The 23,967-nt window shown below is 42.2% G+C and overlaps 1 protein-coding gene across 1 annotated transcript in view; it reads left to right on the top strand.

Moving 5' to 3' along the window:
- Positions 1-23,967, top strand: part of ACTN2 (actinin alpha 2) — a 50,109-nt gene that overhangs the window by 23,268 nt on the left and 2,874 nt on the right. The window contains exons 9-19 of the mRNA XM_081906814.1: positions 1,486-1,578; positions 3,550-3,780; positions 4,042-4,189; positions 6,217-6,367; positions 10,020-10,128; positions 11,641-11,781; positions 13,476-13,658; positions 15,074-15,208; positions 16,549-16,728; positions 19,069-19,215; positions 23,714-23,779. Coding sequence (XP_081762940.1) covers positions 1,486-1,578; positions 3,550-3,780; positions 4,042-4,189; positions 6,217-6,367; positions 10,020-10,128; positions 11,641-11,781; positions 13,476-13,658; positions 15,074-15,208; positions 16,549-16,728; positions 19,069-19,215; positions 23,714-23,779 — 1,584 coding nt within the window. The remainder of the gene's footprint in view (positions 1-1,485; positions 1,579-3,549; positions 3,781-4,041; positions 4,190-6,216; positions 6,368-10,019; positions 10,129-11,640; positions 11,782-13,475; positions 13,659-15,073; positions 15,209-16,548; positions 16,729-19,068; positions 19,216-23,713; positions 23,780-23,967) is intronic.

The following is a 23,967-nucleotide window of genomic DNA, read 5'->3' as shown; positions in this document are numbered from 1 at the left end:
TCTCGCGGCACACTGGTGTGCCGCGGAACACCAGTTGGGAAACACTGACCTAGAAAGTAATTAGGTGAAGTTCTCACACCACTTTATACCAGGAAAAATCTCATATTTTGCCTGCAAACGTCTATTAAATGGCAGAGAAACAGGTTGATCCCCCCTCTTTAAATGGTAGGGACAAATGAAGGAATAAACTCAAAGTAGCTACTTAAATTATTGTTCTGTATGGTATTGAATGATGTGTCTATTTGTGAAAAGATGGAAGGTAACAACACTATAGCAATGAAATCTCTTTTGAAGGGTTGAATTGAAATGGTGGGCATTTAGGAAGAACTTTGCTCTGCATGAAATAAACCTCTATTTCAGTAATGGCATGGGGAACTGTGAAACAGAACAGTTGACCCTCACTGGTGAAGATAAGATGGTAAGAAATGTTAGCCTCAATGTATTTTGGCTTCGCGATGGCATCACATTGTCCCATCTAATTGGTTATGTGGTATCAACATGAAGTCTGACCAGATGAAGGGCATCCTGATTCAGCTTCTGATATCATCAGGCAGCCAAATCAGATTGACAATTGATGACATCATATCATCAGGCTGCCTAAGTGATTCCTGACTAGGGTTTCCTCAGAAAGAAGCTGTTTTTTTAAAAAACAAAACAAGCCAGAACACATTGGAACTGGAAGAGAGCAGCTTAAAACTGCACAAAAAAGTTTAAAAGTGGGCCGTCATTAACTCTCCCCCCCACTATGTCCCTTCTATTCTGAAATTTTCCTAGGTAAAAATTTGGCGCTGTGCTATCGTTTTGCTTTTTTAAAAAAATATGTTATTTTTTTGCATCCCCCTCCCTTACATTTCACTGTTTTTCTGACAGTGCCCAGATGGTAGCATCATTAGAGTTACCTTGAGTTAGCATCATCTTGCCGGACTATCACAGCATGCTGAGCCAACATATCATCTATATCGACTTTGACACAGATGAAAACCAAAATAGCCCTTACAGAAAATGAGTAATTCATCAAATATATTGCAGTGTCGTTGTGGGTAATGACTCCACAAGTTCCCCACAAGTCTTTTGCTAATGTTTAAGATAAATTAGTTAAAAATCAAAGGGTGTGTGTGTGGAAAGTCCTAAAGCACCTTTAAGATTAATAAATTCACAGTGCAAGCCTATGTAAGAAGTGAGTCCCAATGAGTTAAATGAGCTTACTCCAAGGAAAGTGTGTATAAGCTGAAGGTTACAATAGTAAACACAGCTACTAGAGATCATCTGGTTGCCCACTGTAAGATCAAGATGCTGGACCTGATCCAGCAGAGCTTGCCTTATATTAACCCTCATTGAAACCAGTATGACAATTCTGGCTGAAGCCCTTTCAGTGGGCATGCCCACTCTTTACTTTTCAGAAGCCAATATATGGTCATTCTTTAGTTTGTGTCAGTCTAAGAATGCAATGATATATCCACACTGTTTATGTTCTGTATTTTTCAGGCGGAAACAGCAGCTAATCGGATTTGTAAGGTACTTGCTGTGAACCAAGAAAATGAAAAGTTGATGGAAGAATATGAAAGGCTAGCAAGTGAGGTAAAGGAAACCGACACGATAGTGAAATAATTATTCTGATAATAAAGCATGGATGGCTTGAATAAGCAATTTAATAAGAACATTTACCCAAAGCTGTTATCTACTGCTGAGGCTCTTTTTATTCAAACATAGTCATTAAATGAGGAGAGGAAAGCTCCATTTCATTTAACATGATCTGTATTTTAATTGAAAATATATTTGCTGCCTTTTTATCCAGTGTTGTAAAGTGCATGTTCTTGATGTTAAATGCAGTGGAGATTTCCTATGCTTGCAGCTTAATTTGGATGAAGTTCTTCCTTGATTGCAGCTTCCATATGCACTTGCTACCGCATCGTGAATGAGCTTTAGGATTTCAGTCACTCACACTGATGATTCCTAAATTATAATAATTTGCAGATACAGACTACGAGGCTAGGTTTGGCTTTGGTTTCTAGGCCAAACAGAGAGGGAGTTCTTGCAGTCATAGGGAAGTGATATAGGCAAGACAGCCTTTACTTCTTGCCTGAGGTAGTGATGGGATCCCAAACAATCCCAGCTCACATATGGAAAACCACCAAGCACAACTTGAGAGTTCTCAGGGAAGTGATAGCTCTTGGGCATCACTTCTGAGAGGCCACAGCTAGATCTGTGGAGGGACTGAGAGGCAGGCCAAAATGAAGCAGTATTTAGTCTGCTCCGGCATGTCCACTGGCCAGCCAGCATCACGCTGTTTGAGGTTCAAGACTACTAGGGGATAATGGCCTGGTTTGTCTGCAGTTGTTCTGCCCCTCACTGCTGGATGAAGAACTCGAATTCTCAGTTTGGTTTCTGCTGGTTTTTAATACCCATAATTCAGAGCAGTACAAAGGCAAGCTGCAGCTTACAAGGTATATCAGATTCATAGAAGGTATAGATTCGTAGCTTATAAGCTCAAATGCTGATCCAGTAAGTGACCTATCTCTTTCACCATCCTTTTGAAGGACAGGGTGGCCATAGCACTTCACTTAGCAAGTCCTGGGACTGGGCAAGCAAATGGGCACTGTTTCAAGTGTGTTGGGCTTGCGATGTTTGTTCACACTGGCGTCTCTGTGTCCCTGGAGTTGGAGGCGAGGTTGGTGCTGGGCCAGCATACAAATTACTTTCCGTTACCTTTACCTGCTTCAGAGAAGGCTTCACACTGGCAGGAGATGGCGCTGGGTGGTTCCACAGCAGGAGGTGTCCCTAGGCGTGTCCTGTGTCACAGGAGCAGAATACTGCTCTGCCAACCTGCTTGGTCCTTCCTCTGAATCCAGCTCTCCAGTCCCTAGAGTACTGGTCTCCTCTCTGGGATCCCAGTTCCACTCACCCACATTTTGCTAGGAACTGCCTGAGTTTCTCCCATTCTTCCTCATGAGCCAACCGGTCCCTCTGAGACACCTCAATAGGATTATGACAGCATGATAAAACATAGTTTAAAGCAGGCTTCCTCAACCTCAGGCCTCCAGATGTTTTTGGCCTACAACTCCCATTATCCCTAGCTAGAAGGACCAGTGGTCAGGAATGATGGGAATTGTAGTCTCAAAACATCTGGAGGGCTGAGGTTGAGGAAGCCTGGTTTCAAGTAATCTATGGATAAACGCACAAGTGCTTTGCTCTTCTCCTGCTCCCAACTGTTCCATACATTGGAGGAAACAAGCCAGAAATGAGCTAGACTCTTGACTTGTTGTATTGCATGAACCTGGCATTGGGTTTGTTCCTCTCCATGCAGACAATAGGTGGAAGCCAAGATTGGCTCAACTGCAGCTAAAGGTAGCCCCCGCCCTGCTAACAATATTTTCTTGTGTTTCATGCATCAAGAAATCACTCTTCTTTGTCTGTTGGGTTCCAATAGAACTAATTTCAGAAGCTATGGGAGTACAGTATGTTTCTCTATAGCATGCAAAGAAGAAGAAGAAGCCACTTCTAATTATCTTTTTTATTGTTTGTTTGTAATTTTATGTACCTGCAAAACAGCTTTTAGAATGGATTCGTCGCACAACTCCTTGGCTGGAAAACAGGACCCCAGAGAATAGTATGGCGGCTATGCAGAAGAAGTTAGAGGATTTCAGAGATTATCGCCGTAAACACAAGCCTCCCAAAGTCCAAGAAAAATGTCAGCTGGAGATCAATTTCAATACATTGCAGACAAAACTGAGGATCAGCAATAGGCCAGCTTTCATGCCATCAGAAGGGAAGATGGTTTCAGTAAGTAAAGGGGCCTGTGAATCTTCCTTGTTGGTTCTAGAATGGTTCATTAAGCCTGGAAAAAGCATATGCATGGTGCTTTACAGAGTTAAGATAGCAAAAAAGATAGGTTATTGACCCAAGCATCTTGCAATCCAAATTTTTACACCGGGAATTATAGTAGAGTCAAGGGAGATGCTGATTATATGCACAGAAGACCCGGAAATCTTGAGACACACAATTTAAACCATTAAAGGTGTTCTGTTTGCATTCCTCTCCTAGGACATTGCTAGCGCTTGGCAAAGACTTGAGCAGGCAGAGAAGGGCTACGAGGAATGGTTGCTGAATGAAATTCGAAGGCTTGAGCGACTTGAACATTTGGCTGCCAAATTTAGGCAAAAGGCTTCTTCGCATGAAACCTGGGCTTATGGTAAGCTTGAAGCCTGTTGTTAGCTACAATATCCACCCAGTTTCACATCCTCTTGTTATGATGGCTGTATGGAATTTCTGGTTTTGAAAGCTTTATGCTTCTGAATACCATTTCCTAGAGAAGGGAGGGGGTGGCTGCCTTCAGGCTCTGGTTGGTGGGTTTTGTAGAAGCAACTGCTTGCCCACTATGAGAGAAAGGATGCTGGACTAGATGGATTGCTGGTCTAAAGTAGGCCGCCTGCTGAGAGCCAGTGCAGTGTAGTGGTTAAGAGCGGTAGTCTCGTAATCTGGTGAACTGGGTTCGTGTCCCTGCTCCTCCACATGCAGCTGCTGGGTGACCCTAGGCTAGTCACACTTCTTTTAAGTCTCTCAGCCCCACTCACCTCACAGAGTGTTTGTTGTGGTGGAAGAAGGGAAAGGGGAATGTTAGCTGCTTTGAGACTCCTTAGGGTAGTGATAAAGCAGGATATCAAATCCAAACTCCTCCACCACCACCACCTCCTCCTCCTCCTCCTCCTCCTTCTCTTCTTCTTCTTCTTCTTCTTCTTCTTCTTCTTCTTCTTCTTCTCGTTTGTTTGTTTCTTCATTGCATTTATATACCACCTTTTTCTCCAAGGAGCTCAAGGTGGCATGCATGGTTTTCTCCCTTCTCTCTCAATAAAGCCACACAACAACCCTGTGAGGTAGGTTAGGCTGTGAGTGACTGACTGGCCCAAGGACACCCAGTGAGTTTTATGGCCAAGTGCAGATTAGAACCCTGGTCTTCCAGGTCCTAGTCCAACACTCTAACCACTACACCACACTGGCCTCTCTTTATGTTCTTATATTGCCCTGCTGAGAAGGAATAAGTTTTACAACGTTTTAAAACTTCTTTTGGTAGGAGGGGTCAAAAACATGGCTAAATGGGCCAGAGATTTATATGGTGTCCATAGGCACTGAAAGAAACCTTTCAATTAAATATAATTTGTAAGTGCAACAAGAAGAAATCCCAGATTTAAAAAAATGTTATGCTATTATTCTCATTTTTATCCTGTGTGGAATACCTGCAACCTGGGGAGTTAAGAAACACCCAGAATTGGACAGATCTCCTCCTCCTGGTTTTGCCTGATTTCCTCCTCACTCAACAGGTTCCTGGTGTTCAGCTAACCCTTTGGAGAGGCTTTTCCGTATGATGTGGGGGAGAGGACAGGAAAATTTCCTACTGTGAATGTTCCTGTCCAAGAATAGCATGCCCTAAAATTCAGGCATTTTTACCTGTTCCCACCTTTCCCTAGACAGACAGTGGCATTATCCAAAGCCCCCAGTTTTTCTGTATATTGCATGTTCAAAGCGGTTGTAGAGAGCAAGAGCTATTTTACAAGTCTGCAGAAACTACCCACTTATGCAAGTTGATACTACCAAACTAAGGATGGAAGATGTTAAAAGGTGCTGGCGAGGCAACATTTCCATGTGTGTCTGGCCTGTGAAAACTTTGACCTGTCAAGGGTGTGTGTGGGGGTGCAGCCTGCTAGGCATATATTTGGTTTGATACTCCTCCTGATTTTTGTAGAAGCCAGAGAAACAGAAGGTTTATCAAGCACCTATTCAAACATGACTGGTAAGATGTGTTCAGTTGGATCATTCACAAGACATATAGAGATGGAGAAATCTATCAGTTTGAGTTTCTCTTAAGTTTCTCATTTCTCCTTCTTTTAGGTTTTCCACATTTCTGCCTGTGATTTATTTATTTTTTAAGGAAACGGCTCTCATGAAGATTTATGTACAATTTCCCCTAAATTACACATTTTTACAAACTGACCTTCCCTATATAATGTATTTTTAACGCTGTTTTCACCAATATATGCATTTTTATGCAAGCTTCCCCCTAATGTATACATTCTTTACACTTTATTTGGTTGGAAAACTGCATTGCAAAGTTCAAAGAAGAGCAGATTTCAAAGGTCTGCTTCTCTGTGTACTTGAGCCATTAGCAATCAGCTTTCCTAATGAGAAACATAAATGGTTTTGGATTTTCTTTCCTCCTGCCAGGCAAAGAGCAGATTCTGCAGCAAAAGGATTATGAAGCTGCGACTCTGACAGAGATCCGTGCTTTGTTGAGGAAACATGAGGCTTTTGAGAGTGACTTGGCTGCTCACCAGGACAGAGTGGAACAGATCGCTGCCATAGCCCAAGAGCTGAAGTATGTTCCATTTAGAGGCACGCAGCTGCTGACATTTACCCGATAAACTCTTTCCAATAAATTCAATAGTGTCATAGGTACAATGTAAGAATTCCACAGATAGCTTTGTAAGTGTTATTATCTTGGCCTTCTCGTTGAAAACCTTTCTTATTTCTTCCCAAACTAAAAATAAAAGAGCCTTTGCAGGGTAAAGGCTAATAACAAACCTTCTTTTCTGTCCTCTTCCTCATCAGTAACTCTGACATGTGAAATGTCATTTCTGATTTTACATGTTTTGCTTGAGGGATGCCAAAGGGAGAAAGAGCCATACAGAAGTTTGAAAGAGGTTTGTTCCTTTATGTGTGTGTAGCAATGTTAAATATAGATATACAAATTTAAAAATAATGTCTTGTTTGCAAAGAGATCCCTTGCTGTCAAATAGGTTTGTAGACATAATCAATGCCCTTTTTAATACCATCGCCCTGGCACTCCCAAATTTCTCTCTCCTATGTCATAGTCAAGCTTGCACAAATATAAAATGCCACTTGTGATGTGATATAGGGAGTTGTAAATAAATAAGGTCACCAGAAAAGCACGGAGAAGTATTCAACTTAATTTTACTCAGAGTACACCTATTTAAAATAATGACCATGACTATAGGAGGTTCATTAATTTAAAGTGGTCTGTTGTGAGCAAATCTAAGTTGAATACCACCTACAGTTGTCAATCTGTAAACCTATGTACATGAATAATGGAGTTCTCTGATTAGGACATGTATTTTTTTTTGTCTTGTTGATCATTAATACAAGCTGTGCATATTTTTATTCTTGTGTTCATTTGCTCTTTTACATCGCTTGTTACACTTGTGTTATGCCCCATTGATTTCAACAAGAAACATTTTTAACATATTCTGATTTCAAAGGTCAGTGGGACTTAGAAAGGTTGAATTCGCTTTTTTATTTTAAAAATGTCTGCATTAACTATTTCTCCAAGGAAACTGAAGACCTGCAGGTGGTAATAAACACAATGTAAAGTGACCACAATCCCTAAAACATCCCAATTCATATATAAATGTATAAATTAACAATATCCAATCAGCTTTAACCAGTTCTAGCAGCACAATAAGTAATATAGAACCGATTCAGAAAAAATGGCAGAGTTAGCCAAAGGCCTTTCATCAACTGCCTGAAGCAGTCTAGTGATAGGGCTGGTGAACTTCATGGCACAAGGTCCGATCCACAGCAGACATCAGCTTCACATCCTGAGGTCAGAGGATTTGGGGCATGGCCCAAGATAAGATGGTGTGGGGAGAAAAATATAGGAAAAGACAGATCCAAACACACCCAGGTCCTAAACGAGTAAGGGCTTTAAAGCTTAAGACCAACACCTTGAATTGAGCCTGGAAACTAATTGGCAGCCAGTGCAAATCAAGTAGAACCATCACGATGAATTCAAAACATCAAGCTCCTGGCTCTAGCATTTTGCACTAATTGAAGATTCTGAATGCTTTTCAAAGGAAATGGACCCATTACAGTTGTTTTGAATTGTTCCATGGTTCCTGTTACCATTCAATCATTTATTCATTTCATCTGCATATAGACAAATAGTACTTGGGAAGAATAGCACAATTCATCAGAATTAATCATTGCTGCTGATTTCAGTGGGTCTTAATTTAAAGTAAGTGAATAGGATATTGCAACCTGAACTAGCTCTTCTTTCCCCATGTACTAAATATCAGTGCTAAATATCAGTGGCAAATCAGTCATTGCTACAAGAATTTAGTTCCACTTAAACTAGCCTTTTTATCATTTCCCAAAACAGTTTTCACAGAATAGCAGATTAGAGATATAAAAAAGTAAGTCTTCCTCTCTGGAAATGGTTCTTAGAAAGATGGGTTGTCTAAGAAACTTGAGACATGATGTTGATTATAGCTTTTCAATTAGCTCTGCTAGTTACTGAATCAGGCCTTCAGAGAGATAATTATTCCCTTTCTGCTTTCTGGGTCGGCATGGCTCCATATTTTCTGGTCTTCATCTCTTGGCAGTGCAAGGTTGCTATTTTTGGAGAACAATTGGAGTGTGTGACCTTGAGCTACACTGGTTACAGTTCAGTGTCAGCTCAACCATTTTCTCTTAGCAGCTGAGAGCTGCTAAGAGCATAAAGGTTAAAGTTCTTAAAAGCTTGTTGACCGATGTCTGGCTACATCCTGCATGCATGTGTATGTGAGCAAGACTACTTCAACTCACAACCACTATTGACTGCCAGAGTGTGTAGTCCCAGAAATAGTATACAGTGTGTGAGTGACAACACTTCAGTTGCAAAGCCATTCAAAATCGTGAAGGGATGAAGCAGTGGATTCCCCATTTATAACCTAAACCAATTGAATACTAATACATTGAATACAAATAGCCAATTGACTCATAGTCCTAAGCACTGCTTATTTGTTATAAGGGTTTTCATATGCTCCCTTTGGAATTTATCTCATATAGTACTTGCTTACACATTTATCATATTCTGAATACTGCTAGGACATCTCTTTCCACTCACATAGAAATAAAATTATACTGGTCCAACGTTCTCATATAGAGAAGGTAAGTGTTTGCTTTGACCTCTACCAGTAGTGTCTTCCATTAGTGTGTGTAACACAGATGAAATAGTGGCTTCTTTCATTTGATTAACACTACTGGGAATCAGTGACCTATTTTATCAAGCTCTGTCCCTTTAAGAGGCCAATCATGGCAAGGCACAGTGGGTTGTATCCAATGCTATCTGTGTGTGAGCAGAATAGACTTCTGCTCATGCAGTTGACTTTACACGCACACCCTTCTGCAGCCCTCCGTGCACCCTCAAAATATGGCTGAGGAACCTCCCAGAGAAGGTTTTTGGGGTTCTGACAGAGGTAGGAGAGGAAGGTGAAGTTCCATTGCACAAGCAGAAGTCCAGCCAGTTCTTGTTTTTATTGTTTATTCATATGAAACTCTTTGCCCTGACTTAAAGCTCACTGTAATATAGTGTAAGAATTCCCCCTTTCAGGTGTAGGAAATCAAACACCCCTTTCCTTGTCTGGATTTTAAAGGGTGTTCTCCTGTTAGATTAAATTTCAAATTGGTATGGATGTACTCACACCATAACAATGTCTGTGTTAGATAATGGCATGCAGAGAGCATGCTGGTAGCAGCCAAAAGCTAAATGCAGCATATGATGAGCCAGTCATAAAAGTCAACTAGCATGAGGATAAAGTGCATGTATTGGCTCTCACTAGAATCGCTCAGCTAATCTGGCAGAAAACTGGTCTAGATAAAGTCTTGTCTCAAACTTCAGAAATCGGGTAGGATCCAAGGAACCATGAAACTCGTTCCATGAGCTCCAGGGGCTTTAGACTCTTCCCCCACTTTCTCAAACGACAGACCTCCAAGGCAAACAGGTTTCAAAAGCACTATTCTAGATGGGAGATGATGGTGGAACTGGTGCTGCTCATGCTCACAAGTTTTTTGCAACATCCGCTGGACATTAATGTCATCATCACAGTGTCAGCCCATGCCAGGTCCCCCCCCCCCGCCATTTGATCCAGTTTTCCCTGCTGTGAAAAACCAGAAAAGTAAATGTAACATGTCACCACCACCACATTCCCTACTTTTGTTGGTTCTTAATGACGGCGGTCCTTTTCTTTTAGTGAACTGGATTACCATGATGCTGCAAGTGTCAATGATCGTTGCCAGAAGATATGTGATCAGTGGGACAGGCTGGGAACACTCACTCAGAAGAGGAGAGAAGCATTGGAGGTAAACCTGACATCAAGGAGCAGCTCGGATTTCTCAGGCTGGCTGAGGGTTTTTAACAGATTGTGGTAGACTACTGAGTGATGCGGAATGAACATTTTCTATGGTGATGCATTACCCTTAACTTCGTCTTCTTCTTTGGTTATGTATGTGTGTGGGGGGGGGGAGGCTGACTTGCTTATAAAAGACTTGTCTCCGCATTACCGTCAAAAGAAATTACGCAAGTGGATGTTAGAGTTGAGGGGATGCTTCTAGCACCACCCTTTGGAAAGCTGGTGCATGGCATGGTGCGAATTTCTTTTTACAATTCACGACTGAGTTAGTTTAACTAATCTGTATCCTTTCCCCCACCATTTCTGGATCACAAAGCTGCTAATGATCATTTTCAGAGTACAATGAAAACATGGAATCAACACACCTAAAAAATCAACTGCATATTAGTACAGGAATGCAGGCAGCTGTCACCACTCAGTTGATCGAGCCTGAGAACATTAACATCCGGATTGTAGGTTCGAGCCCCATGTTGGGCAAAAGATCCCCATATTGCAGGGGGTTGGAGTAGATGACCCGCATGGTACCTTCCAACACTAAAATTCAGTGATTCAATATATCGAGTCAGACAATTGGTGCATCTTGCTCTGTATTCTCTGTGATGACTCACAGTGGTTCTCTGGGTTTTCAGAAGAGGGCCATTTCCAGTCCGGCCAGGAGATGCTGGGGATTGAACCTGGATCCGTTTGCATGCAAAGCAGAACATGTATTCTGCCGCTGAACTATGGCTCTTCCCAATCCTATATGCCCCTTGTGCTGGGGGAGTGGGGGAATGGCTGCCACATCCATGCCTACTCAGCATAGGAATGGAGGAGAAAGCACACAACACACAAACGAAAAGAAAACCTTAAAAAGAAAGAGACATGCCTCCAGCATCTCTGGAAACGTAGCCAGTGAGGAGAAGGGCAAGTGGCAATGCTGATACGTGGAAGGAGTCAGTGAACTCAGAATGATGTGAACATGCTTCCAGTGCAAACCTCTGAATCACAGCACACACAGCAGCCAAATCCAGTAGCACTGGTGGTGACACAGTCAGCAATGACCTCCCAAGTGCCTGTCCCCAGAAGAGAAGAAGAGAAGAGTTTGGATTTGATATCCCGCTTTATCACTACCCAAAGGAGTCTCAAAGCGGCTAACAATCTCCTTTTCCCTTCCTCCCCCACAAGAAACACTCTGTGAGGTGAGTGGGGCTGAGAGACTTCAGAGAAGTGTGACTGGCCCAAGGTCACCCAGCAGCTGCATGTGGAGGAGCAGGGAATTGAACCCGGTTCACCAGATTACGAGTCCACCACTCTTAACCACTACGCCACCCAGGAATCCCTTTTGCTTTCCTTTACCTGTGTACCCTCGGAACTTCCTTTAACTTTGGTAGTGTTTTTAAAAGGTTGCAGAGCCTATCCAAACTGTAAGCCAAAGTGAGTGTACACTTCTCATTTTGCCCGTTTCTGTATGTTTACTTTACAGAGGACAGAGAAATTGTTGGAAACAATTGACCAGCTTCACCTGGAGTTTGCTAAAAGAGCTGCGCCCTTCAACAACTGGATGGAAGGTGCAATGGAAGACTTGCAAGACATGTTTATTGTTCATAGCATAGAGGAGATCCAGGTAATAATAATATTCTTATTTTTCATTGTGAGCCTAGAGAAGTGAAGATGTTCCCTTTTCACTGTGAAGAAAGTGCCTATACTATTGCAGCCCTATTAAGAGATGCTTCAAATATTGCTTGTCCTTATCTGTGTGTTAGAAGAAGAAGAAAAATCCTGAGTTATGAATTTTATAAATGTGCAAAGACTAGGCACATTCATCCTGACACGTGCATCCTCAGGATCTTATGGTGGTGATGGGGTGCAGATAGGCAAGAGATACTATTTTGGAATGACTAGACTGCCAGACTTGGATCAGGGAGATTTGAATTCAGTCCTGCTCATTTCATTATTTCCCATGTTGCACAGATATATCCTCATCCTTCTCTGCCCAGGGGGAGGTCATTGTAACTGAGTGGAGGGACCATTTCCAAATTTGTAAATGCAGCGCTTCTGCCATCAGGCAAGCCTCAATATAATGCTTAGTACAGGACGTCCTCTTTTCTTCTGTGCATGGAGCCAGCACAGACTGTGAGATCAGCACAGACCTAATCATCAGCTAAGTGTGCTATTTGGCTGGCCTTTCAGCGTTTGGGAGAGAACTCCGTCTAACACCAGTTCCAGATTTTTGGGCCTCAGCTGGCCTCCCTCTCTGAATTAAACTGCATCCACTGTACATTTTTTGACTCCCTCCCTGTGGCCTAATCCACACAAATGCTCAGAGGGACAGTGTGGGACACTGTTCCATCTCCTCATTCTTGCCACCGCTTGCATGCTCACAAGCAGCATGCAAGGAGGAAGAGGCTCTTGGGGTTCAGTGGGCCCTCTCCTGGGGTGTGGGGTGTGGCAGCTTCCTGACAAGGCCACCCCCATTACCAGTAATGGATATATGATTTTTTTTAATTATTTTTTACTAATTGCTAGGGCTGTCTTTCTGAGAGTTCTGGGTAAGTTAGTTAACTTTCCCTTGAAAATATTTTCTGCAGAACTTCTTAGTTTGAGATGAACAACTTAGAACAATCAATCATGGCCACAAGTACTGTAACTCCCTTACATTCATGCCCATACAGTAGTTTTCATGCACCAGTGTACTGATGTGCTAATTAAATGTTATGTATGTGTTTCCCAGACATAGCCGGAATATGGGAAAATTCAGATGTATCGTAATGTCTTTGGTGGTTTTCTTTAAAAATAGCTCAACAACATGCTAATTTGCCATATTTGGGCAAAACTAAGAAAAGCTCAACTTTTCTGTATGGATTTTCACTGTTTGAAATATGACAACCCTATTCACACAAGTGCCCCCAGTTTCAGGGATTCTTAACACTTTCTCTGCCTGCTGTTTTGTTGTCAAGTAGTTTCCTAATAATTATTTTTGCCTTGGAAGGTTCAGAACATGTGTTTTAAACAACTCTACCCAGAATCTCCTCCAAGCTGCTTTTCCTCTTACAAGGGGGAAATCAGGACTCTGTTACATGCATTTCTGTGTAATATGTAGTTAACCCCTCAGTGTTCAGCTCTGGGCCTCCTCTTGTCTGTTTTACCAATAATGATGAAGTGGTGGCTTTACATTGAGTCTGTGGAATTTATCAGCTATGCAACCTTGCTTATATTTGCATACATCCTGAGATGGGAGAGGGAATATGACACAGGGCCATATAGCTGGCAATGCAACTGTATCTATCCTTTCATTTACTCCTCTGTTTCTGATTTCAGAGTTTGATCACTGCCCACGAACAGTTTAAGGCCACTTTGCCTGAGGCAGATGGTGAAAGGCAAGCTATTGTATCAATCCATAATGAAGTGGAAAAAGTGATTAACAGTTACAGCCTCAGGATAAGTCCTAACAACCCTTACTCCACTGTCACTCTGGATGAGATCCGTACCAAATGGGATAAGGTACTGTAAGCAGAAAAATAATTTAGTTTATAGTTAATGGAAGTGTAGTGAAAATGTTCCATACAGGTGGGGTAATATCCCACCCTGAAAATTGAATGTTGTACTTTTAGTGTTGGTCTGAAGCAAGTAAAAAGGATTGGAGTGGGTGTTTGAAATATACTCAGAGTTGCAAAGTGATTTCATGCTCTTTATTCAGCTCATAGTGGTGGTGAGGAGGAATGAATGAAAGTCCCCTCAAAGTATCTGCTTTATATACATTATTTACACAATGGGCTGCACATGATTGGCTAATTCCGGAATTCTACGGTAAGCCAATCAGGTTGTGGATTCACTTCTATCTGGAGCATGATTGGGGGGTTCCTGCCAACCAATCATACTGCTGCATTGTTCTAGGACCAATCAGACTGCTGCATTCTGAATCCTATTGTTCTAGGACCAATCAGACTGCTGCCTTTTGGATCCTATTGTTCTAGGACCAATCAGACTGCTGCAGTTTGGATCCTATTCAACTAGTACATAACAGTATTATAGTTATGTATGAAGCTGTTTGCTCTTTTAAATAATTATGGGTGTCTGTTGTGGGGATGGCTTTGCAGGTAAGGAGGGACAGCAGTGAGACACACAGCCAGATTATGATTAGTGTTTCTGATATTGGTTTTAAAAAATTTCAAGAAAAGGGCTTGAAATGGCAGGGAAGTATCGGAGCAAAGACTGCTCTTGCTGCTTTTCAAAACTTAAAAAACCCCTAATACTGAGAGAATAACACACTAAGGAAATTTAAAAAGGGGGGGGGGAATTAAAAGTAAGAATTCACAAAACAGCAGTGATAGTGAGAGAGGTTGTACTGCTGTCACCAAAAATATCGTAGATACAAGCCAATATTTGTTTGCACCTGCATTTCACATGGTAATTGCAATATGCTCACAGTAGAATTTTTTTCCTTGAAGTAAAATATTACATTTGGGCTACTGAAGCAAAATGTGAAAGCCAGACTTCTGGACTTGGATAACAGATGGTAGAAGCATTTATTTAATAAAAAAAACGACTGTGCTAAATGGTCCTCAACAATAGGCTGCTGCCACCACAACTACTATGGCTGCAGTTGGTGCAAAGCATTCAGTGGAAGGAGTGAAAGTGATAAGACAAGGTGAAGCTGTCAGTTTAGGCAGCAGATTCCAGAAATCCCATTTCCCTTTTTCTCTGTATGACATTAAAAAAAGAAAGAAAGAGTGGAAAGGGCTGTTCTTTCTTAAAACTAGCACCAAGAGGATTTCAGGGTTGACATTGATATGGTTTTAGCAAGGTCAGTGATTTCAATACCATCGGCTACATGCATTTGTAGCCTCCTGCCCCCAGTCCTCTTATGTTTCAGCATCTGACTTCATACATGCCAACTCAATTTTGCATATTGGCAGGTAAAACAGCTTGTCCCAGTAAGGGATCAATCACTGCAAGAGGAGCTGGCCCGCCAGCATGCAAATGAACGCCTGCGTCGCCAGTTTGCTGCTCAGGCCAATGTCATTGGACCCTGGATCCAAACCAAGATGGAGGTAATTCTGACTGAAATGTGCAGCTTTTACTGTTTCCTTAGAGGTGTATGCAGAATGTCAAAGGTTCCATCACTCCACAGGTGCTAAACTAACAAACAGTTACTTTTTCTCGCTATCAGTTATAATCTTACTATCTTTTTTTAAGTGCCAGAAAATACACAACCAAAAAATGGGATACTCCTTGTCAGGGGTGGGTGAGTCCAGCAGTGTAAGTCAGAGGGGCAAAGCAAGAAAACTGGGAATTTGACAATGGCATTATGGGGAGAATCTTGCTGTATTGGAGGTCCAGGGAAGGAGAGACTAATGTGGTTGATGCAGAGCAATTTTGCTACTGAGGAGTGCCTCCATAAGGAAAGGTACATAGCCCAACTGAATGGTGGGGGTACAGTTCCAAACATAGTTGTGGCTTCCCCCAAAGAATTCTGGGAACTGTAGTTTGTTCAGGGTCCTGAGAGTTGTTAGGCAACCCCTTGTAGCGCTACAGTTACAATCACCCTTCTCAGAATCTTTGAAGGAAACCATGCCTGTTTAAATGGTTTAAGAGTCCTTTAAATGCATGGTGTGGATGTGACCATGGAGACAGGTTTGAAAGAAGGAGACCAAGAGGGATGTGACATGCAGAATAGAGACAAAGTACATAAGAGAAGATGTGGGGCGGAAACAGAAGCAGAAAGGTCTGTATATGTTTTACATGCCCCTTGAGGTCATAACAGTGTTACGACTCATCCTCACAGTAAAAAAAAAAGTGAAGACTTTCATACCATCAAAGAAGGTTGTGCAAGCGGAGAAATGTTTTGGAATTGCTTTCTAAGTAAGAGCATGCACAATTTGGGGTGTTTCCAGATGAAGGGTTTTGCAAGTGTTCTGTGTTCCAGATCTGTGGGTGATCTCCATGCTGATTGCTACTAGGGTGGGTGAGCAGGACCATGACCACAGTGTCAAATCCTTCCTGCAGGCACACCTTTCCACTCTTTGAGTTGGACAGTATGGTTTTCAGCTAATAGGAACTAGGCAGTAACCCATCTTCTGTAACAACCACAAGTGTCGCCATCAAGGGTGGGGCACCTGTGGCTCTCCAGAAGTTGTTGGACTCCAACTCCCATCAGCCCACCTAGCATGGCCTATGGCCCAATGACACCTGGAGGACCAACATTTCCCCACACGTCTGATTATTATATACAGATACCTATCAATGCCAATGCACAAATATGAGTGTTCCTACCTCCCTTTGTGATTTTTGTAAATTAAGTTTACTGCTGCTTTAAAATGTATTTACCATGAAGAAATATATTTTGCAAACTAACATTTTTTCCTCTCTCTCTCTCTCCCTCCTTTGGCAGGAAATTGCCCGGAGCTCTGTTGACATAGCAGGGCCATTAGAGGACCAGATGAACCAATTAAAGCAGTTTGAGCACAATATCATAAATTACAAACTTAATATTGACAAACTAGAAGGAGACCATCAACTGATTCAAGAAGCCCTGGTGTTCGATAATAAGCACACCAATTATACAATGGAGGTAGCCGCTGAGTCCTTTCTATGCCATTTTGTTACATAGCACATTCTTTAGTTATGTATCCTATCTGCAGCATCACTGCTGTTTGCATGATTTTCACGGTGATAGTCACAAATTTATGGTGCATTCTTGTGTGAATTCAAATGAGAAATCAAGGATGTTTTCATGCAGTTCTAGAACAGGAAAATGTGCATTGCAATAGAACAATACTTAGTGTTTATATAATGTTTTAGACTGTTTAATGAGCTTCACAGATAGTGGCTTGGTTCACACAGCATACTAAGCCCAGAGTGGGCTCCCAGAGAAGAACTCTCAGCCTCTTTACTATTCCCCAGTCCTTTTTCTCAAACTCATGTCCCTGTTAAAAACAGGGACCTGCCGCTCTTTTGGTAATTGAGGCAGATCTACATTTAAATGCTCAACTCTGTCACCATCCTGCACACCTGAGACTGAAGTGTGCCTAGCCTAAGCCCATCTTGTCAGTTCATGGCAAATGCCTCTCATAGCTTTAACATGTAGCTTTTTTGCTGCCTCAGTTCTAAAGCTGGTTCAGCTATGGAATGCTTTCTGCTATAGAAAGCCGCTTACATTTTAAAAATTCTGCTATAAGACATCTGTCCTATTGCAAGCCGCTTAAGAAGATTAAGTTGCTGTGTACCTTGGCAGCTTCTGATCTTAAATGTAGATAATTGCACAGGAAAAATAGCAATGGAATGCATTCACCCCTTCACTCTTTAAATGGGTGGCATTTTAAAAAATGAACCATGAACTTGCTCTTGCATTTCACAATAGAAAGACAGCCCAACAAATCATTTGTTTATTTGATTTATATCTCACCCAATATCCCTCAGGGCTCACGTCGGGAAACAACAACAATAAAACAGGATTTATGAAATGGGATCGTAAAAGATTGTGTCTTGTAGAAAAATAACAACTAAAATATCCCTCTATTTATCTCCACTAAATGCTTGCAAAATAGAATGGGTTTAGCTGCCTTCAAAAGATGCTACTGTTTTGTCAGACTCCCAGAGGAAGGCAGTAGCAGAGCTGAGAAATAGGCAGCCATTAAGAATACTTCTCTTTCTCCCCTTAGCAGTCATTTGGGTCATTTGGAGGACGCTCAGTTCTCTTAAATTGTTCCCTAAAAGCCACAGGAAACCAGTGCAGATACTAGAGTACTGCTATACTTGCTTCCAGAGAGTCTTCTTCATCATGTAGATGAGCACCAAGCTGGGTTCCATCTCCCATCTTCTAGAAAACCTCAGGCACACTGCAAGACTGAATATCAAAAGTTGCGATGGAAGGAATGGCATTTGCTACATCCAAACCTGAGGCATAGCTTCCTTACCAAATGAAGTTGTGAAAAGTAGTCCCTAGCATTGCCCATGATCTGGAAAAATGCAGGGATGGTGCCCCATTCCTTCTAGACAAGGGTTTGATGGCTACATTGTCCCTTGGCCAGTCCTCCACGTGTTTGTGGGGTGTGTGGCCAAAGCAAAAGTGGGTGTGGCCAAAACAAATGATTGTGGTAACCCATACTTTCTTGTGCACACACATACACATCACATGAACACCCACAGCACACCCTCAGTGCACACACCACAAACACACATACACTTAACACACACACAAGCCTGTTTTCACTTCTGACTCCCACCCTCCTCTTTGTCACCACCCTCCTGTCCTCAACCTCCATCTTACATCTGAAAATAAGACATAGGAAGAGCATACCTAGCTTGTATTTCACTGATAATGAAGTCAGGGATAGGCTTGTTGTAGCTGAGGATTTGCTTACCTGAGGGACACCTTGTACCTCCCTATACTATAAAATGCTGAATCTTGCTTTATATACCCCCATGATTAGCCTTGGTCACTGTGTTGCTGTCGTAGTGCCCTGGCCCTGCTGTTGACTCCACCTCTGATCATATAACCTAGGGATTGTGTCACTTCTGCTAGACCACAATAGTAGGCGGGTCTATTCACAGTCAAAATATTCCTAGCAGTGGATCTCTCCAGCAGTCACCCATCATAGCCTTTCCGAATCTGCCAGGTTAGTCCTCATCCTGAAATGTTGTTTACGGCAATATTTCTACAATATTTATTAGCCAGTAACTGGTGTTCATAAATAAGCTTGTCAAAACATTGTCTGAAATTCAGTTGCTAATTGAACAATGCAGATAAATAGAAAACCAGAATACAAATTGGTTTAAGTGAGTAGGTTTCCTCTGACCTATCATTCTTTTATGTATTTGGTAGCAGTTCTACTTATCAATAGTTTCAATCAATCTGCCAGTCAGTTTTCTCTTGGGCTGTCTTTAAAGCATCCTGGTTTCTCTGCCACAGCATATTCGTGTTGGATGGGAGCTGTTACTGACCACCATTGCCCGAACGATCAATGAAGTTGAGAATCAGATTCTTACAAGAGATGCCAAAGGAATCACCCAGCAACAAATGAATGAATTCAGAGCATCGTTTAATCACTTTGACAGGGTACAGTAGACCATTTCCTTTCTTTTTTTTACCCTGAAATTGGTGTGCCAGAAAGCATGTGTGTGCTTCTCTGCTACTGTCTTAATGTTTGTTTATTAAGCCTTCCTTTAGTCCTCCCCTAAGCCCCTACCTGCCATTCACATCTTCTTTTCTACCCAAGATGTGCCCACTCAGGGCAACCCCAAATCTATTTGGAATGTCTTACTCCTGGCCACGTGACCCAGAAGCTGTATGCCGGCTCCCTCGGCCAATAAAGCGAGATGAGCGCCGCAACCCCAGAGTCGGTCACGACTGGACCTAATGGTCAGGGGTCCCTTTATCTTTACCTTTACTCCTGGCCAACCAGAGCTTCTCATCCAGAGAAGCATACACATTCCAGAGACGTCTCCACACAGCCTTGATATAGTTCCCATCTCTCCTGTTTCCTGGCAGTACTCCTCTCCTTGTACTCAAGTCACTGTCTTCTTTCTCCACTCCACTCATCCCCATTTCTGTGAAAAAAGCTTAATTCAAATCCCCTGTGTGCATCAAAAGAATGTGTGAGTGGGACTGCTCTGCTCATGCCAGTCATGCTCCCTCCAGGTGTATTTTGGGTGGGCCTGGGTTCTATATGCAAACCAACATCTGTATGTACATAGTGTTCTTCCACATGATCTTGGCCAGAACATGGCTGGAGAATGTGGTGGCTGCAGGGGCAGTCTATGCAGCAGAACCCCACAAAACCTTCCAACATACTTCCAAAGCATGATGTGGTTTAGTCAGGATTACTGAAGAAATCCACTTTATATCTCAGTATTTTGGGATGTGGATGAATACCCTGTGTATGTGATCCTATGCTCCCTTATCAAGAAGTGAAGGCTGAAATGTTGAAGCATAAATTGGTAAGATGTATACAAATTGAGTCTGGGAGGCAGAGGAAAAGTTCAGGGAACAAGGATGTTGGGATTTGTATTTGAAAAAGAGCCCCAGTCCTCTGCAGGCTTTGAAACTGGAAGTAACTTTCACTCCCAGTTTCCAACCAATCAAAATACTAGTGACCTCAATAATATAGACTGTTTAGATTTAAGCTGCAGAAGTTAGCAGGTATTTCCAGATATTAGTCATCTATCTGACATAATCTAAGCATCCATTCCCATCCTTGAACTGCTCGGTCTGGGTCTGTAATCCAGTTGAATTAAAGGTCGTCTTCTCTGTATTGATTTCCTGTACTTCCTGTTCCAGTGTTCCATACCAGCTTCCTGAACTGCTAAATACCTTCCAACAACTCACCAACAACCACCTCTAGAACTCATCCATAATTTCAGACAGCACCCTATTACCTTTTCTACGACTTCATTTGTGTTTTCCACCAACCACATGTTTAGGTGCTGCACTAAGCATAATGTGAAATATGCCTAGGGATTAATTGATGGTTGAAGTAGTTGACACCTGTCTCTAAGGCCAATCAAGCAGAAATTGCACAGATTAATAGCTTAGATCAGAGGTTTTTAACCTTTTTGAGTCCATGGCTCACTTGACCGACCACCATTCTTTCTGTGACATGCCTGTGGGGCTCAGGAACCCAGTTATGTCACCCCTTGCCTGCATAGCTAGCAGCCTCTCACCCTTTCTTGAACACCCTTTCTTGTGGAGTGTTCCATCAGCTACTCTTCTTGGAAGTCCTCCAGGCAGCCACTGCCACTGCCCCTGTTATCTGAACTCCCACCCACTGCCCCCAAAAGAGGTGCCTCCTCACATTGCCCCACAAGGGCCTGGGACGAGGAGAGTGGCCTCCAACGGAGAGTGGCCAAAGGTCAACGTGAGTCCTTACCTTAGGAGGCAGCAGTGTCAGCAAGGAGACTGTCGGGCGTGCATGGTGGAAAGGCTCCCCTTCAGCCCCAGGCAGGCCTTGCACACAGCAAGCACAAGGAAGGCCAGTACAGCATCTGCCTGCCTGCCCAGCCTCCCACTTTTCTATCCATTCCCAACAGGAAGGGCTGGCGGACTGGCTGGCTGGGCTCCCTTGCCTGCTTGCTTGCTTACTCTGAGGCCACCTCAGCTTCTGGCAACCAGCACCCCTTGGCCAGCCCCAGAGGCACCATTCGCCTGGGGAGCTTGTAGCCAGGGCCGCTGCAACAAACAGCCACACAAGCCTTTGGGAGGCAGAGACATGAGAGGGCGTCAGAAGAGGGAGGGAAGGAAAGAGGAACAGAGGCCAGTGTTGCTTGCACACCCCTGGCCATCTTTCAAGGCACCCCAGGGTGCTGTGACAAACTGGTTGAAAACCACTGGGTTAGATTATTAAGTGGTGTTTGGCTAGCTGGCTCACATCTCTCGGACATAGTTCTATAACATTCTTATGCATGTGCTTATTCATGCCTGGCAAAAAAAAAAAGCAGCTCCTAGAATGTATTACTCTTCCTGTTTAGAAACAGCTGCAAAAGAAAATTGCTTTCGAGCTAATTAATTCTGTTGTTTCTAAAAGTGCTTTTGATTGGATGATGTACTTAAGCAGAAAAATAAAAGGAAATGCTGTGTTTAATTCAGTGAAAAACAATCAGTAAAGATCCATAAAATTAAGATCCTGCCTGATAAATATGGTTTAAATGCTGGCGCATATTGGATCCAATTATTAATGTCTTTGATCTGATTTTCTAGGGATTATTCCATTTAAATTAGGTGGTAATAGCTGGAAGGGATGCATGTGTGTTTGTCAGAGAGAACAGACCTTTTCACACCATTGTTTAATCAGACAATAAATGTGCTTTTGTTAGCTAGTAATTTGTCCAAATACTTTTTCTTATGGCAATGATTTTGGCATTGGTATATAATTTAATGATTGTTAAATAAGTTCTATCTAATTTGGATAGAAATCTAATTCTTCCCCCGCATACAACAGCCATTACAATTGAAATTACCTTGTGGAAAGTTGTTTGTGTTTTTTGAGCCCCTTTGGAATAAATTGCTTGTGACACAAAGCAATGAGCATCAGAACTCCCCATTCCCTAGATGCCATTGGACCCTACTATTGGAGAGTAGAGTTGTTTTGAGTTCATTTTTGTTACATGCTTATATTTGATAGGGATAAGCAACTGGTGGTCAGAGACCTCAGTCCTTCCCTGATGGAACTTCCACAGGAACCCCTCTTCCCCTATCATCATCTCTCTATATGGTATCCAGGTTTGCCCTTTTGGATGAACAGTTATGGGAGAGGCAAGTGATTTCCGTTGGTAAAGCAGAAAGCGTTAACCGCTCTCACTGCTCTCTGGGTCAGTAAAGGAAGGCCTGTAGTTCAGTGGCAGGGGATCATTTTGCATGCAGAACGTCCAGGTTCAATCCCTGGCATCTTCAGATAGGGCTGGGAATGTCGCATCTGAAACACTGTTGAAAGTCAGTGTTGATAGTACTGAGATAGATAGATCAATGGTCTGATTTAATAACCCAAAATAATTTTTTGTGTACCTTCTTCTCTTCTGTGGTTCCCCTGCGTGACATGACAATCTGGCAGTTTGGCTACCAGTGCAGTTAAAGCAAATATGAGAGATTTGTGTCTTTCCAGATGTTGTTGAACTCAGCCCCAGCTAGCTTGGCCAACAGTCAGGGATGTTAGAAGCTGTAGTCCAACAAGATCTGGAGGTCATAGGTACCTTGTTTAGGGAAGCTTTTAATATTTGATGAACTACTGTATTTTAATATTTTGTTGGAAGCTGCCCAGTGTGGCTGGGGTATAAACAAACAAACAAACAAACATTATTATTACCCCATCCATGGCATAAAGCTTGCTTCTGCAGTTTAGGAAAGGTGGAAAGAATACAGGAAAACAAACTAAATACTAAAATAAACTATGGCAATCAGTTCAAGTAACCTCCACATCAATGTCTCATTTAAAAGTTAGATCTCGGCAGTTAATAGTCTTACTTTAATTAATATAATTGCCTTCCAGTGGAGCTTAAAAAAAACACCACAGGGTAAAACATGCAACCTTTTAATTCCACTTATCCTGATCCCAGGCAAAGGAATCCAATAACTGGATGCAAAGCAAACCATCACTCCAACAAATAAAACTATAAAATAATTCCAAGTCCCGCAAATAAGTACTTTCTGCTCAAAAATTCAGTTTTGGGGGAACATGCCAATAATGCCTATACTGTATTACAAATCAGTCTTTAAAAGCACTGTAATTCTTGACAGATGTTACAACACTAATGTTAAAAACAATTAAATGTATGCCACTCCAGTGTTAAACTTTCCTTTCCCATTGCCACTTTGTCTTCTTTGATTCTGCTTGCTGCATTTCATTGGCCCTTTCCTGACATTATTTCTAGTGATGTTTGCTTTCATGTAATCTACTTCTTCCTCCCTTCAACTGATGGTTGGACTGGTCCGTCAAACAAACACCCTGTGTATCATGCAATTGATGGTGGGGTAATTTTAACTTCATGGGAATCTTGATGAACTGCTTGCTTGTGATTTGTGAAACCTTTCTTGATATGTTCTGTGTACTTCTTCCCATGAACAGAAGAAGAATGGGCTTATGGACCATGATGACTTCAGAGCCTGCTTAATTTCCATGGGCTATGATCTGGTATGGATTTTAAGATACAATTTTGTTAAAGTGTTCCACGTGCTTCAGATACAGCATTTTACACTACAGGTGCCCTAGCAGAATTATGGATGCTATCACAGATGCCCACAGCCAAACTCAAGTTACTCAAAATCCTATAAGAAGAATCCTTGTTTCTTCACCCCTATAGCCATGTACAAATGTATCAG

Source organism: Podarcis melisellensis (genome assembly GCF_964234715.1).
Source record: "Podarcis melisellensis genome assembly, chromosome: 3".
Taxonomy (NCBI): Eukaryota; Metazoa; Chordata; class Lepidosauria; order Squamata; family Lacertidae; genus Podarcis; species Podarcis melisellensis.
Note: the sequence above shows the minus strand (reverse complement) of the source record. Positions and strands in the feature narration are given on the sequence as shown.